At 32.2% G+C, this 17,127-nt stretch overlaps 2 protein-coding genes across 2 annotated transcripts; one reads left to right on the top strand and one right to left on the bottom strand.

Annotated features, from left to right (window-relative positions):
* Nucleotides 1-7,972: 7,972 nt before the first annotated feature.
* On the top strand, nt 7,973-10,767 carry LOC107478821 (NAD(P)H-dependent 6'-deoxychalcone synthase). Its single transcript, XM_016098958.3, has 3 exons — nt 7,973-8,370; nt 9,372-9,615; nt 10,210-10,767. Exons 1-3 carry the CDS (start codon nt 8,039-8,041, stop codon nt 10,600-10,602), a joined length of 969 nt encoding a protein of 322 aa, XP_015954444.1. The 5' UTR covers nt 7,973-8,038; the 3' UTR covers nt 10,603-10,767.
* Nucleotides 10,768-13,036: 2,269 nt separating this feature from the next.
* On the bottom strand, nt 13,037-15,396 carry LOC107479028 (MLO-like protein 4). Its single transcript, XM_052258295.1, has 6 exons — nt 15,179-15,396; nt 14,990-15,106; nt 14,688-14,772; nt 13,684-13,764; nt 13,514-13,596; nt 13,037-13,363 (listed from the first exon to the last, which is right to left on the bottom strand). The coding sequence occupies exons 1-4, from the start codon at nt 15,281-15,283 to the stop codon at nt 13,739-13,741; spliced, it is 333 nt and encodes a 110-aa protein (XP_052114255.1). The 5' UTR covers nt 15,284-15,396; the 3' UTR covers nt 13,037-13,363; nt 13,514-13,596; nt 13,684-13,738.
* Nucleotides 15,397-17,127: the final 1,731 nt, after the last annotated feature.

The raw sequence follows: 17,127 nt of genomic DNA, 5'->3' as shown, positions 1-17,127 counted from the left end.
ATAGTAACCTTCCTGCTTGTGTGATATCTTCTTTAGGATATGCCATATGCACCATCTATGGCGTGTGTTTGGTAATGCGGTCTCTAACGCAGAACGCATCTGTAGGCATTAATCTGTTATAACACATACAGGGGCCTTTCCCATGCATTTCACCCAAGTCCGAAAAAGTCATTGGAATGTATGAGTCTCCTCATTCCGCAATAATGCGCATCTAAGAAGCGTAAACATTCCATGGTGGTTGACACCTATGAAAGATCCGAACGGCATGTCGTACCTAAACAATGGAAATATAAAAACATGTAAGGTAGGTATAAAATCCAAATGCCTTAGCGGAAAAAAATCTAATTAAGTCGAACAAAAGATAATAATTTAGTATCTATTAGTCTTGTAAGTAGTGTCAAACGTCATGACATCACCGAAATATTCTCATGTAGCTCTACACCGAGCATCAGCACAAAACACATTTCTAAGGCTATGGTTTTCGTCCACATCTATTTCAAAGAAAAAGTACGGATTGAGCTCCTTCATCCGTGAGAAGTGCTTAAGTAACTCCTTTGGATCCGTCTCATCCCCGAAAATGCGTAAGTAACGACTAATATAATTTCTAACATCCTTCTCCGTAAAGGTGAGGTTGGCAGGGCCACCGGCGGTATTGGCTAGTGCCTGGTATGTCTTACTCGATCTAATGCCAGCTTGGCTGTTTTGCTGTATCAGGTCCTTTACATGCATACTTAACTGACGGTTTGTTAAGAACGTTCCAGATAGCTTTAGATTAAGCGAGTGTACGTGGGATACCTCTACTCGAGAAATCCTCCACTACCCTGTCATTTTATCTAATGCTAAATAGCAACAGGGTTTGCAGTTTGTTGAGGCCACTATTTTCCTTCCTTTGGGTTCCTTCACACGGGATGTGCGGTATTCATCTCTGTTACAATGCAAAGCCTAAGTAATAACCACCTTCTGACTGTTTTTAGTCACCCAGCCGGTGGTTCTTATTTTGACGACAAAACCAGTCCTTATTTACCGCATATCGGTAATAATATGTACACGCATCTTCTAATATGCCGAAGCACATTCCCTCCTCGAGCTCTAGCTCCTTATCACCAATAGCTTGATTTATGACCTAAAAAAAAGAAAAAAACAAATAAAACTCAACCTAATAGTTAACTAAACAAAAGTAGCTAATTTCACTATCGAGTATAAAAAATAAAACACATTACTGTAATTTTAAGTGCTAATTTCGTGTCATTATGGATGTTAACGTGGATGTTAACTTCATGTAATTATGGATGTTATTCATATGAATTTATTGATTGCATAGAGCATGAACTTGATGAACTTTACGAATGTTATGCATAAAGTGCTAAAATTGGCAGTTCACTAAATAGTACAATATGAGTATAAATGCACATAAAAAATACACAAAAAATAAACCGGGTTATTATAATACCTCATCAGTTTTCCATATTCTCGAAAATTAGTTGACTGACAATAATCTTGTCGGATGAGTCCGTATATTGTTCAAATTCTTCAGCATCTTCTGTCATAGGTACCGTATTAAGGTCGAATTGAAATGCCATACTATTTGTAATGATAAAGGCGACTTCTTGTAAAATTTCTTGGCTTATACACTATTGTGCTTGAAATAGTATTATTCTTGTGATTTTTGAATGAACATAATTGAATTAACGGAATGTATATATTAGGGTAAGTCATGATAAATGCCTTAATGTGTAACACCCTAATATTCAAATTCTTATGCTCGAGTCATAAGTCAATGATAATAAGGTGGTACAACTCTTAAGGGAGATTTTTAATACATAATTATAAGTAAAATTGAAAGGAGTATTAAACGAGAAGTCTGAAAAGAGTAAATATAAAATCACAAATTCGTAACACTCACATTTCGACAAAAGAAGATAAAGCGTGAAGTTGAAGGCGTTATAAGGATAAATGCATTAAGGAGAATAAGAGAAGGACAATATATAGATATATAACATAAGTAAATAGCCACTAGTCACGACCTACGAAGTTTAGGCCGGCTAGGATACAGTATAAAAGCAGTTTGATTACCATATCTCCTAATCTCTCCCAAATGATACACAAGGGCCTCTATAGGCAAGTTTTCAAAAGGATTAAATACATAGCATGAGTTCTTTAAAAACAAAAGCGGAGAGAATCTAAGCAAAAGTAAATAAGAGATCTTAGAGGTCTTTGCTGTCTTTCAGACAAACCACAGCTCACTACTGAGCACCTGGACTTGCATCTGAAAAACAAGAGATATATACGGAATGAGAACCCCCAACCCATGCGTTCCCAGTACGGTAAAAGTGCCAAATAAATACAATACATTGTAATAAAAACTCACTAAGCATCCTAAGCTTCATTTCATCAATTACTCATCCTATGTTCTCGCTAATCTATAAATAGGCAACTGTCATAAGGGAATGCTAAATCTAATTCATATTCTCCATGCTTCCCAACTTTCTAACTCTTCGACAATTTACATTCAGAATTATAAACAAAACCATCCCCAGCTGTTCTGTATCAGCAATTTAAGATCATTATCTCATATCCTCACCTGGAGCAAGTGAAATCACTTCACTGCGTCTACCTAGGGAGTTCAAATTATCTCATTTTCTACCTGAAGCAAGTGAAATCACTTCACTGCGTCTACCCAAGAAACTCAAATTACCTCATTCAATAATCATCATTTTAAATTAATCATATCATTATTTCATTTCCACAAAAATAGCCCTGAGCGTCAACCGACACCAGCATGAGGGACCTCTCAGTTGTACAAACACAAGCAATACAGACAAGTAATACACAATCAAAGTACAAGTAAAGCAAGTAGCATTTAACCAGATAGCATAGCATATATGTACAATTTAGAAATCCAAATTAGATAGGCAAACACAAACAAGTCAAACATATGCAAATGATGAATTCCTTCCCTATGGCTGATGATATCATCTGTCGATTACATAGCCAACCCGACATGTCCTGGTAGCTAACCACTGGACAGTCCCTGTGAGCGTGCATCCTCAAGCTCAAAATCATAACCAATCAAAATAAAATATCCATGGGGGAGAGCTTGATAGGAGAGTTATTGTCGGTCTAGAATTTCTCTCATAGAAATAAGAACTTCATTGTAAGCATAGCTCCAAACCAACTAATAACTCTCACATCAAATTTAAAATATTTTGGTTGTCACAAGTACAAACCCTAATAAGAATTAACTGAAGTATTTAAACCTCGGGTCGTCTCACAAGAAATTGCAATGAAGTGGTCAATTATTGGCTATGAAGGAACATGGGGGTTTGATTTGGTGAAAGTGCAAGAAAGATAAATGGCAAGAGAATAAAGCAAGCAATTAAAGAAGACAATTAATAAAGAGAGACACTTGGGGTCACGCGTACACGTCGCTTGGCATTTTCCTCTCACGCGTCGCCATGCGACTTCATCTCCACGCGTGCGCGTCTGTTGCGGGTACACGTCGATGGTGCACTCCAAATCCTTAATTTTCCATGAGTTCTCCACTTTGCATGCTTTTCTCTTCATTCCTTTGATCCATTCCTAACTTTTTCAACCTGAATCCACTAACAAACACATCAAGGCATCTAAAGGGAAATTAAAATTACCAATTTAAGGGCCTAAAAAGCATGTTTTACACTTAAGCACAAATTAAGGGAGAATTACAAAACCATACTATTTCATTGAATAAGTGTGGAAAAAATTGATAAAATTCCCTAAAATCAACACAAGATAAACCACAAAATTGAGATTTATCAGAGCTCATCCGGAAAGGTCAAAGTGTCCGGTCACATCTTACAACGTAGGATCAACAGAATCTCGGATCTCAATCTGGAGCAAGTGGAGCTAACCCACTGCATCTACCCAAGGAAATTCGGGACTAAGATAATTTCAATCTCAAATCATACTCGTCTGGGAGCAAGTGGGGGCTAACCACTACATCTACTCTAAGAGTCTCAAAACCAAATCCGGAGCAAGTGGAATCACTCCACTGCATCTACCCAGGCATGTATGTCTCACCTCATCCCGGAGCAAGCGGAATCACTCCACTGCATCTACCCAAGCGGGTGTATCTCACCTCATCCGGAACAAGCAAAATCACTCCACTGCATCTACCCAGGAAGGTATATCTCAATATTCAGTATCATTTCCATAATCATTATCACTCTCATCATTAATCTCATCTCAAAGTCATATTCATTCTCAAAACTAACTCATTCATTATCAACCATCCATCATCACAATGGCATTACATATACTTCATATATTCACATCTTCCATATGTAAGTCAACCCTTACCAATCTTACTTCCCACCAAGATACCTCCTCTCTCTTAACTTCTTCTCGTAACAACGCATACTACAACGATTTAAGACTTAAAGGGTGGAAATGGAGGCTTAGAGGTATGAAATTCGATTTTAAAACACAAAAACTCATTTTGCTGAAAATAGGGTCACGCGTGCGCGTCGCCCATGCGCACGCGTGCAAAGCGGAAAATGGAAGTGACACGTGAGCGTCATCCATGCATACGCGTAGAAATCAAAAAGGAGAGTGAGGCGTGCACGTCAGTCACGTGTATGCGTGGAGGCGTTTTGTGCTCCGCGCACAAATCCAGCACAATACCATCACAACTCTTTGGTTTTTCTACCACGCAGCAGTACCAATACAGCGACGCGTACGTGTCGGCCATGCACACGCGTGGGGTGGGGGTAAATTATATGGGTTGCGCGTACGTGTCGGCCATGCGTACGCCTGGGCGTACGTTTTCTTAAAAATTTTACTAAGTCTGAAATAGCTGCAGAATTTTATTTTCAAACCTCAAACTTCCGCCACATATAAGTTCTTCTACAAAATTCTTTTTTCAACGATTTTTGAACCATTGGAAAGATCCTTGAATGAACTTTCATAAAAATCTAATTTTGAAGAATTCCTAACTTTGAGGACCGAGTTATGGACCGTCGAAGTTGGTCAAAATCAATTTTTTTATCCAAAAACAAAAATCACCAATTTTTCCAATGTTCACAAGCCAAAGTCATTTTCACTCATCCAAATGACCACAACCCAACCACATTCACATAATTACACTAACCAAAACCAAACCTACCTCATCTACACAATTCAATTCAATTTCTTCACCTTCCATTCCTAAATTTCTAATTTCTTATTATTCCACATTCCTCCCATTTATCCACACACTCAATATTCAATATCCATTCAATCTCATATGACATCACACAATACACACATCACTTACCTTTCTTACCTCTTTTCCGGTCTCTGGCCCACGATTCACGGCCTCTGGCCCAAATTCACAATTTAAATGCATATTTCACAAACCAATATTTATTATCCAATTCATCAAATTCTCAACATACCAAACATACAAATTCACACAATTCTCAACCCAAACATTAATTTACATTACATATTAACTATACATATTAGTACCAACTATTTACACAATCCAAACTTAATCCTAGGGGCATCTAGCCTAAGAATTCTCATCACACCACACGATACTTAAATAAAACTTAAATCGTACCTCTTGGAGTCAAACCAATTGAGCCTCTTCTTTAAAAGTCTCCACCAACCTTAACTCCAAGCCTCACCAAAGCTCTATAAGCAAAACCAACCTCCCAATTGTGCACGAAAATCAACTAGTACTCTAACATAATCAATTTCACACTTACAATCAACCTAGAGTTCATGAAAATGATAAATCACAAGGGTTGGAGGATTTCTTACCTTAACCCACTATATTTTATGATAAATCTCACTAATGGCTCATACTAGAGTACCCCTAAATAACCAAAATTACAAGATTTCCTCAAAACCCAAACTAAATTCAAATTTAAAGAGAAAAACGAAAAGTGGGTAGAGGACAATGGAATAATCACCATAAAACTTAGATAGAATTGTAGAGGATGAGAAGAGCGACGCGTGGCCGCAAACGGCTCGTCAATCAGAGTTCCGAAAAGAAAGTTATGGTGATTTGAAATTTGGGAAGTTAGGTTTTCTTTCCCTCTTCTCTCTATCCGCCCCCTCTCTCATTCTCTAGGGTAAATGGGTTGAAATCTCATAACTAATATTTATATATGTTTGGCTCTTGGATCCACTTGGGTCCGGTTCACTTGATTTAGTCCGTGACCTAATTTTGTGCCAAAACCTCTAAGGTTAGAGTTTTAAACCGTATTTTAAATATTTCTATCGTCCCAAATTATAAATTCTCATTTCTTAAACTTATTCGCTTATAATTAATTTTCTCAGTTGCAGTACTGAACAGATCTCAGCCGGTACTACCGGTCAAATTTTCAGTGAACATTTTTAAGCAGAAAACTAGTCCAAATATTTTTAAGCACATTTTAAAGCACATTTTTATATGTTTTTTGACTCAGAAAAATTCACTAAGTCTAAATATTATATTTAAATTATCAAATTCCGATTGCTAAGTTTTCTAACCACATTCGCTCCTATTTAATTTATTATTTAATTAATTATGATTTGACTGAGTTTTACATAATACACAAAAAAATCAATTACAATTATTGAATATAATGGATATTATCATTACCGCTCTTTATTATTATTATTAATCTTAATTGTATTTTTAAATATAAAAATCAAAGTATAAAAAGGAATATTAAGTATTGATTATAAGAATGTCTAATGATAAGAGATATGATGATATTATAATTAATATCATTAATAAGTGGATTTGATAAGAATATAATAAGTGGAATTATAAGAGAGTAGAATAAAAAATAAAACTGTTATTAAGTAATATAAATAAAATAAATTATAAAAAGTTTTGGAGGCAAAAAAATTTTTGTTATTAAATATTTTTTTTATATAATTAACCACATTAACAACAAAAAAAATATGTAATGCATCGTACATAGTATAATTAAACAATTAAGATAACTAGTCTAACTAATAATCTCTGGTCCATGTAGTTTATCTACGTATTTAACACAATAAAATCAGCATGATTCAAGACAGTGGTAGAGCTTAGTTCAGACAAGGGGTGGCCACGGCCCCTCCAAAACTTTTACTAAAAAAAATTAGTAATATTTTTTTAAAAAATAAAAAATTGTTCAGTTGGCTCAAATATTTTATTATGACTTAAAATACTAAAGTTCAATCTTCATTTTTTGTTTTTATTGCACAATAGTTTTAGTTTTAAACATTCAAAACATATCGAATTTGGACTGAATTGAGTGTATTCGCATTTCGCAACTCTCTATTCAATAAGCAACATTCCTTCTACATTATAAATTTTAATATTTGTCCTTCTAATTTTTTTATATATTTTATTAGATATATATTCAAATTTTTATATAAAATAATTATAAAAAATCAAAGAGTTAATGATGCATTTTTTAAGAGGAAGGCTAATATTTAAAAAGAAAAATATATAACTTTTACAATATCAATATCTGTAGATAGTTCTTCTACTTCAATGAATCACGAAAAAAGTTATGAGTTTGACCTTAATTCTTTGGAACGATACTCTGAAAAACGACTTCAAATTTGGGAATATCACCCAAATTAGAAAGATGAAGTTAGATAAGCTTATCTTAAACAGAATCTATATTAAAAATATCTTGACAATTATCTTCTATCTGCCCTTAGAATTTCGTTTCAAACTCCGCCAAATACATTAAAAACGAAAGGTAATAAATACGTAACAGGTAATTAAATACCATATTCCGACGTTGGGGCCGCTTCATTTGACTATATAATGAAGCGATACGCACGCATTGTCTACTTTGTTAAAATGGTTTAAAAAATTAATATTTAATTTAAAATGTATAAAAATAAATATTTTTTAAAAAATTAAAATTTATTATAAAAAATAAATTAAATAAAAATTAGACATAATTAGCTATATAATAAAGGGATCTTTACCACTTAGCACCTCCACATACATAATACATTCCATATATACTAATAAGTTATTATTAGCAACCATCAAGTGCATATATTTTGTGACATATATACAATGTCTTCAACAGCAAAACAAGGAGCGGTCCCAGTCCCAAATGTTGTCCTACAATCATCATTCACCATGCCAGTGACGGGCCTCGGAACAGGTTCCGAAACAAACGATGACCTCACCGTCAAAGCTGCGGCCGTTGAGGCCATCAAGCTCGGTTACAGGCACTTTGACACTGCTTCCTTTTATGGCTCTGAACAAGGTCTGGGAGAAGCCATTGCTGAAGCCCTTAAACTTGGTCTCATAAGTTCCAGGAATGAACTTTTTATCACTTCCAAGTTATGGTTATCTGATAACCATCCCCATCTTGTTCTTCCTGCTCTACAAAATTCACTTCGGTAAGATCTACAACACTTTTCTCTAGGTAGAAGATTAACTGCTCTTTTATAATTCACCATTTTATTATTATTGCGGGTGTTAATACATTTGAGAGGGCTGTTAAAATGAGTTAAATCCGCGGATTCATTTATCCCTTTAGACTTAAAAAAATTGAGCCTGAATAATCTGGAAAAGTAGCGAGCTAAACAAGTATTTCGTTCAAAATTTCTTTTGAATTTGGCAAAAATAATTAAGTATTTATTTTAATAACTTTTTATTCAACCCGAACATCAGACTTGACTCGCTAAAAATTTTGTTTGTCTAAAATTTTTGGCAAAATAAAATGATATTTTTTGTCAAAAAAATAGAAAAAGTATAAATAAACAATAAAAATACTAAACAATATAAATAATAGATATATCGGATGTTCATTTTACTAGGTGTACGGATTTCTAATATTAAGATTTAAGTGGCTAATTTAAAAGTGTAATGTGTTTTTATTTTATTGATAGTTGTTCATATTATTCTAAAAAAGTTATTAGTTACCCAACATACCCAAAAAAATATTTTAGTCTAATAAGGTGAAGTTGGTTTATTTGAGAGTCCATTATTAATTGTTTTTTTTTTCTGAAATAAAATTTAAAAAATTATTATTTTTTCAAATCTTATTTTTTAACTTTAATTTCTCAAATATGATTTTTTTAGAACAAGTTCGCCGTAATATTATATAATTTAATGTGTTTACCTAAACTATTTACACAAAAATGTGTGAGTAATTACCTTATACATAATATTATCTTTTTAATCAGTCAAACATATTAATTAATGCATGATGAAATTGGATTTTTATATATAAGAGAGTACGGCCGTCCCTTTATTTGTCAAATTTAAAATTGATATGTGCAATTTTCTTAAGTCACACATCTTAGCGACTTAGCGTGGAGCAATGAAACAAACACACGATATGAGATTGGCTGGGTAGAATAATAATAAACTTTTGGTGATTGATGCATGCACGCAGGAGTCTTGGATTAGAATATTTGGATCTTTATTTAATCCACTGGCCAATAAGTGCGAAGCCTAAGCTAAAGAAATTTCCTTATGATGATGATGACTTGGTGCCATTTGACTTGAAGGGCGTGTGGGCTTCAATGGAAGAATGTCACAACTTGGGCCTCACTAAATCAGTTGGAGTCAGCAACTTCTCTTGCAAAAAACTTGAAAATCTCCTCTCTTTTGCTACAATTCCTCCGGCGGTTAATCAAGTAAACTTTTTATATATAATTACACACATCAATATAAGTACGATTTTAAATTGAATATATAACTTGAAAATTAAAATCGTCTTCAAAATTTTGTTGTATTAAAAGTCGTCCTTAACGTTCAATTTTTTTTAAACAATTCTTTCAACAAAAAATAGCTGAGATAAAGAGACCATAAAACGCAAGTAACCATACCTCAAGCAAGACTTCGATTCCTATGAAGATGAATGAATTGGGCGAGATCACATCCTCATTGGAGATGGCAATTGTGAAATCTGTTCTCCACCAACGCAAGTTCAATCGGAGAAATGTTGTGTTAGGGTTTCAAAGCAAACATTTTGGAGAGTGAGTGTTTTCTTCTTTTAATGTTAAAAGTGATGAAGGAAAGATGAAATGCTTTCTCGGAAATGAAAAATAGGAGAAGAAACCAAAAGGGTATTTTCGTCTTTAACAAATTTATTACTAACAAGGATTATTTTGAAACAAAATTGAACGTTATGAATGATTTTAAACGCAAAAAATTTTTAGGAACAATTTTAATTTTTAGGTTAAAGTATACTTAACCTTTAATTTTATTGGACCACCAATCACAAACAGGTGGAGTTGAATCCTTGCTGGCAGCAGAAGAATCTAAGAGAATATTGCAAAGCTAAGGATATTATGGTAACTGCATATTCTCCTTTGGGAGCCAAAGGAGCTATTTGGGGTAGTAATGATGTTATGGACAGTGAATTACTAAAGCACATTGCACATGCTCATGGAAAAACTGTTGCTCAAGTAAGTCTTAGATGGCTGTATGAACAGGGTGTGACTTTCATAGTGAAGAGCTACAATAAGGAAAGAATGAAACAGAACTTAGAAATATTTGACTTTTCACTCACAAATGATGACTACCAAAAGATTAATCAAATCAAACAGGAGCGCAAGGTAAAGAATTGTGCACCACCCGGTGGATTCGTTATTGATGATCTTTGGGATGGAGAAAACTAGAAACCATAATACTCTTTAGTCTTTACGTATCATGTTTGTGTTTGTATGCAGTGTGACAAATAGTCTTCAAACAAAAGGTTTTGTTCTCAAGAAAGCAATTATACTTCTGTCTTTGATGTTTATTTTGATGAGAAGAAACGTTATAATATCTATTATTTTTTTGTATCTTTTGATTTTAACATTAAAAGTGATTGATAACAAGTAAACAAAAAAAAATTGTATTTTATACTACAAAAGAAAGATATACAAGAGAAATAGATATAAAAATAATACAAATATCATTTATTTTTGTAGATATTTTCTCTTCTATGTAAATTTAGGGTGTGTTCGATTTTTGTTTTTATTTTTTATTTTTTATTTTTAGTACTTTTTGTTTTCTGAATTTTATAAAAAAATAAAAATAATAAAATTTTGTTTTGTATTTTCACTTTTTTCTTTTTTTTCCTTCATAAAATTATAAAAACAGAAAATACTAAAAATAAAAATACAAACTAAATACACTCTTAAGTTTCAATACTATTTAAGTTCTATTTTGTATTATATAGCTTTTTTATTTGAGTTAATATGTGTGCTTTTTTTTAAGAGTAAAGTATCGTTTTTGTCTCAATGTTTAAGATAAGTCACAAAATTGTTCATAACGTTTCAATCGTCCTATTTAAGTCCCTAACGTTTTAAAATTGACTCAATGTTGTCCTGCCGTTAGGAATCCATTAACAGAATTGACGGCGGGACAACATTGAGACGATTTTGAAACGTTAGGGACTTAAATAGGACAAAAACATTGAGGACAAAAACGATACATATAAATAAATTTTAATTTTATTCTTCAATAATATCAATTTTTTACTATACATTATATTCAATTATTTTTTAATCATATCTAGGTAAATTACACTTAATTATATCACTTTCATTCTAAATAAATTAACTTTTTTTATATAATTTTACTCTTAAAAATTTTTAGTTATCATAAAATGTTTGTAGAATGACTAGTATATAAATTTGCGAAAAAGAAAAAATAATATATATACAATAAAATATAAATTATGCCTTTTGTATCTAATGTATTAAAATTCTTTAAAATTATAAAAAAAATAAATTTATTTAAAATGAAAGTAATGTAATTAAGTACTAATTAAAAAATAATTGAATACTATGTACAGTAAAAAATTGATATTATTAAAAGATAAAATTAAATTAAAATTTATTTTTATTTATCGTTTTCGTCGTATTTAAGTCCTTAACGTTTCAAAATCGTCTCAATTTTGTCCCGCCGTCAATCACTACAAGAAACATTGTTAAAATCGACGGCTAAGCCGTCGATAATATTAAAAATGGACGGCAGAGATGGTCGCTATTAATCTTGTCGATTTTTCAAAATTCTAATAAAATCAACGGCTAGCGTAGCCGTCAACAATAATTTAATAAAATCGACAGCGTTTCCGTCTATAATATGTGTTTGGAAATTTTACCTTCTTATTAAAATCGACAACATTGCCGTCATATTATTATTCAAAATCGACGACACTTTGTCGATATTTGATTCAATAAAATCGACAAAAAAACCGTCGATTTAATTATTTGGATACCGACAAATGCTTAATAAAATCGACAACAAAGCCGTCGATATTATTATATAAAATTGACAGACCTTTTGTTGATATTTGATTTAATAAAATCGACAAAATAACCGTCGATTTAACTACTTAGATAGCTACAAATTCTGTGTCTGTATTTTGTTTTGTTTTTTTTATCTATTTTAAATTTAAAAAGCGACAATACTACCATCGATTTTAATATCTATAATTTTTTAATTATTTTTTTCTATTTGAAAATTAGTAGACAATTAATACAAATAAACCTTTAAATATAGAAATAAAATTTATACAAAATATTAGATAAATAAACTTCTGAATATAAAAATAATGAATTTACAAACTTATCAAAATAATAAATAATCATCAAACATAAAAACTCTAAACAAAATAATAGGTATTTTCACTAGAATAAAATATCAGGTCCTTTCTTCCACGTATTCTAATGCTTGTACAAAGAAAATTTAGCATTTGATTCGTCTTAACAAGGTTATGTGGAGCAATAACTTTCAATATGTTAAATTAGAAACAATTAAGATGACTATGTCTGTCTAAATTACATATCGCAGATAACTCACCAAATGTAAAATCTCAGGGACCCTTGATTCCTTCGTGGCGTCAGTTGAATTTTTCATAAGAGCCTGCAAATTTTATATGAATTCCGGTTAATAGATTGAATAAAGAATAAAAAATAAATTCACCCACAATACATGAACAACAGAAGACAAATCAAGGCAAATTAGTTTGCTGGAACTAGCAGATAACAGTCATGACATAAGGATGTTATATAAGTTATAGCTAATAATATCGTATTTTTAGTTTTAAGAATGTATCTTGACATAATAAAGGGATTGTAAAGACCATGAACTTACCCTTTAAAAGAATGACTCAGTTATTAAATGAGTCACATTGATGCCTGGTAAATCCCTTCCCCCCAACCAGGAACAAGAAACACATATATAATGAACTCAAAACATGCATTAATTAGAAACTTAATATGTCAACAACTTCACTAGAAACAAGCAGAAAAAAACATTTGTGACTATGCCTACTACTCATTTAAAAATTGGAAGTCTGGATTCTCGAGAAGCTCGTCCGCCAGTTTCATGTCTAAGAAATCCTTCTCTTGCAGTGATATAGACAGGTCATCCACTGAGAAAGGAATGCTGTGAAAGAAAGTAAACATGTCACCAATTTTCCTAGTTAACATCTCAACTTTAGGCCAAAAAACTGAAAGATATGAGCCTGCTATATAAGTTTTCACACAAAGTTCATGTTATGTTATTAAATCTCATTCCATTTGGAAGCAATCTAACCTGGAGCTATCATCCAACAAGAAAGAATCATTCTGAGCATTATTGGAGTCCTTGACCATAAGCATCCTCATGCTCGAAAGGACCTGAAGAAAAATTGGCATTAATCGAATGCATAAACTTCAGCTATGCCCCTGTCACTGAATTCAGACGCAATATAGATACAGACTTACATCAGGAGATACGCTTCGAGTATTGTAGTTAGCATCCCAGTAAAGCGAGCATATTCTATACAGCTGCTGGATACTTAGGATCTGCCGTAATAGTACCAAGAGTTGGTGGAAAAAGACATGAGAGAGACATACAGAAAATGAAAAGACACGGAAGAAGAGATAAAAAGAAATAATGCTTTCATGATCATATGCATAAGCATAATCTCAAAGTGCCTTCATAACAAAAAAAAAAGGAGGAAAAAAGGCACTATGAAGATTGAAATGGATATCGACTTACAGGGCATAAATCATTAATGATTTCATAATAGGAAATTCTATACTTTTGATGAATTACCTGTATATTGAAAATGAAAACGATTAGGAAAAGTATAAGGAACCAAAAGCTTATCAGCCAAAAACTAAACAAAACTATATTAATTTATATCAATAATTAATTTATTTTAAATTTTTTAAATTCAAAATTTAAAAAATTTTAAATTGATTAAGTAAACCTAATTAAAACCTATAAAAATCTTCTTCTTTTTTCTCACATTAATCTATCCACTTCTAACAATCACAAATTCGAAAAATATATAAAAGAACATCTATTTAATATGAAAAAGAAACATTCTAATACTTAGTAGAAGAAACATCCATATATATATTAACTCGTAAAAATTTTGAATTCATCCAAAGGTATTTGGCTGGGTTTTGGCTGATATGCTTTTGGTTCCCTAACTTTACTCAAACGATTAAACTAAAACAAACGAAGATTTAACCAACAATGAAAAATGTCAGATTATCAAACAGCAAACAGTTCTCACAACTACTTCTTCACCATCTTGGTACATGTATATTTAATCAATACTAACTAATTTTCTATTTTTTATGCTAAAAATTATTAGTTTCAATTATTATTTAGATTAACCAATTGCTCTTAAAAATATAAATCCGAGCAAAGCAAAACGAAAAGCGAAAACCTCACAACCTGTTTTATGCAGAGAGAGTAAAGAGAGAATACTTACGGTGTTGCCGAGATCGATGGAACGATTGTTGAGAGAAGAGGCGAATCAACAGCAACAGTGGTAAGTCTGTTGCCATGTGTAGCGACTGGATCCATGCAAGTTAAGAGAGTATTGAAAGTTCAATATCACAAAAGGCAAAGTCCAGTATACATATAACATGCATGTATGAAATTAATTGTTCTACTAAAAATGTAAAAATCCACAGACAACTAAAAATGAGCCAAAGCAAAGAAGACAACAACATGTGCTTGAAACAAGCAAATGATCCCATAATAAGCTGGAAAAGTCTATTGCCGACCAACCTTGCTCATTGCCAAACCGACTGCCAGACAACTGTATAGAACATGAGTGATCCCAAGAACAAACAAGAACCGGTGCAGCTGCTCAAGACCCTCATATGAAACAAATGGCTCGTGCCCCTGCATTCATTCATTTATTAGTATCTTTTACTAATAAATGTAATTTCTAACTCATAACTGAAAGCTTCTTACCGCAGGGCATTGATTGAATGGACCACTAATTAGTCCCTTTGGAATATCAGTTTCATCAGGGGAAAAGGATGAACCTTCGGGCATGAGATTATTACCGCAGGGCATTGAAAGCTTCTTACCGCAGGGCACGGCAGCAACAGAGCGCGAAGCAAACGGAGTGACGGCGGCGCAACCGTGACGCCGGCAGAAGAGAATGAGGGTTGTTTTTGAACTTGGTGGTGAATTGGTGAGGAATGCAGAAAAAAAAAAAGGATAAAATGAGGGTTGGTGAGGAATTTGGGAGAATAATGGTGTTTATGGACTTGGAGGCCGGAATTGGACGTGGGGAGGGTGCTTTTAGCAATAAAAATAGACAGTATTACTGTCGATTTTAATTTAAAAAAAAGTAACGATTTTTGCGTCTATTTTATTTTATGCATTAAATTCACACCATCTATTTTATTTTAGAGAGTAATCTAGACCATTTAAATTTATTGACGGATCTTTGTTGATATTTTAAATATAAAAATAGACTTTACGTCCGTCGATTTTAGAATAAAATATTTTCAGCCCCAATTCGTCGACACTATGACGATAGTTAAAAAGATTTAATGCAACATAAAAAAATTAACGTCAGACTGTCGATTTTATTAGTTTATTTTTAATTATCTTTTTTTAAAATATCTACAGCAAGTCGTCGAAAAATATCGACGAGGGAGATAGCCGTCGATATTTTACGTCGAAAAATACGCTTTTTCTTATAGTGAATTCAGTTAACGAATTCTTAACGACAGGACAATATTGAGTCAATTTTGAAACGTTAGAGATTTAGCTAGGACGATTAAAACGTTATAGACAACTTTAAGACTTATCCCCAAACGTTGAAGACAAAAACGATACTTTACTTTTTTTAATATAATTAATGATACTACTATATTTTTCTCTTAAACTCATCAACATTCTTAAGAAAAAGGAAGACGAATAAAGAGCAAAAGAACTGAAAAATGAGAAACAAAAGATAACTAAACTTAATGAAGGAAGTGAGAACGAGGTTGAGTTATAACTTATAAGTCGTGTGATAAAGAAAATGATTGCATCATATATGATAAAACTTGGTTAAACTTAGTTGCAATGAATACTTGGTCACCTAATATATGTTGATGGAAAATGTTTTTTTTTTTATTTTTTATTATTTTTTATTATTATTATTTTTTTATAGAAGATGGAAAATGTATTCATTCAAGTAAAGCAAAATTCATACCACGTTCATAATGAAGGTTAGTAAATTAGACAACTAAAACCAATTTATGCGTTACGACTTTCGAGACACAATCTGCAAAACAAATGCAAAATTTTGTCAACTTCTATATATCTTGCTAATACTTGCAGAAAATCGAAAATTATTTTAATTTATAATTAGTATATAAGTAAAACAAATTAACTGGATTAGACTAATTATCTACTAAATAGCATATTTTAATAGGGTTAGAATAAGTAAGTTAAACTTGCTTCTAAAATGGCTGGACTCATAAGCTTATAAATATCACCAAGCTTAAGTTTAAATTTGAACTTATATATTCCAACACCCATGGTTGCTCCAATACTTAATCAAGTTGTATGGTAAATATTTCCTTTTTATCCAAACTAGAGACCAACTTTGTATAAAGTTTGCAACGCACTTGTTAGAATATACTTATGATCAATTAGAGTTTGTAATAATCTTTTATGGCTGATTCTACTATGAAAAAGAATAATATGATCTTCTAAGGACCAGAGAGGTTTTATAAAATAAAAAAGTTATAGGGGTTGAATTATAAATGTTAATTTAGTTCAAAAGCTGTGTTTAGGAAAGTGTTTGGAGATAAATTTGCTGATGATTTAGATGACTACTGTAACACTGGAAACGAGCAAAACGACATCGTGTGAAAAGGCATATACCATCGAACAAGAAAAAACAACAGCTCCAGGGA

The sequence above is a fragment of the Arachis duranensis genome, chromosome 3 (genome assembly GCF_000817695.3).
Source record: "Arachis duranensis cultivar V14167 chromosome 3, aradu.V14167.gnm2.J7QH, whole genome shotgun sequence".
Classification (NCBI taxonomy): domain Eukaryota; kingdom Viridiplantae; phylum Streptophyta; class Magnoliopsida; order Fabales; family Fabaceae; genus Arachis; species Arachis duranensis.
This window is presented reverse-complemented; position numbering and strand designations above follow the sequence as displayed.

Bases quoted from the DNA above. Each gene is read 5' to 3' on its own strand.
- LOC107479028 (XM_052258295.1), bottom strand. From the start codon at position 15,283: ATGCCCTGCGGTAATAATCTCATGCCCGAAGGTTCATCCTTTTCCCCT. The intron at 15,107-15,178 runs GTAAGAAGCTTT...GAATGAATGCAG, and splicing joins CATTCAATCAATGCCCTGCG to GGGCACGAGCCATTTGTTTC. The intron at 14,773-14,989 runs GTTGGTCGGCAA...GCATGGATCCAG, and splicing joins TCGGTTTGGCAATGAGCAAG to TCGCTACACATGGCAACAGA.
- LOC107478821 (XM_016098958.3), top strand. From the start codon at position 8,039: ATGTCTTCAACAGCAAAACAAGGAGCGGTCCCAGTCCCAAATGTTGTC. The intron at 8,371-9,371 runs GTAAGATCTACA...GCATGCACGCAG, and splicing joins GCTCTACAAAATTCACTTCG to GAGTCTTGGATTAGAATATT. The intron at 9,616-10,209 runs GTAAACTTTTTA...AATCACAAACAG, and splicing joins TTCCTCCGGCGGTTAATCAA to GTGGAGTTGAATCCTTGCTG.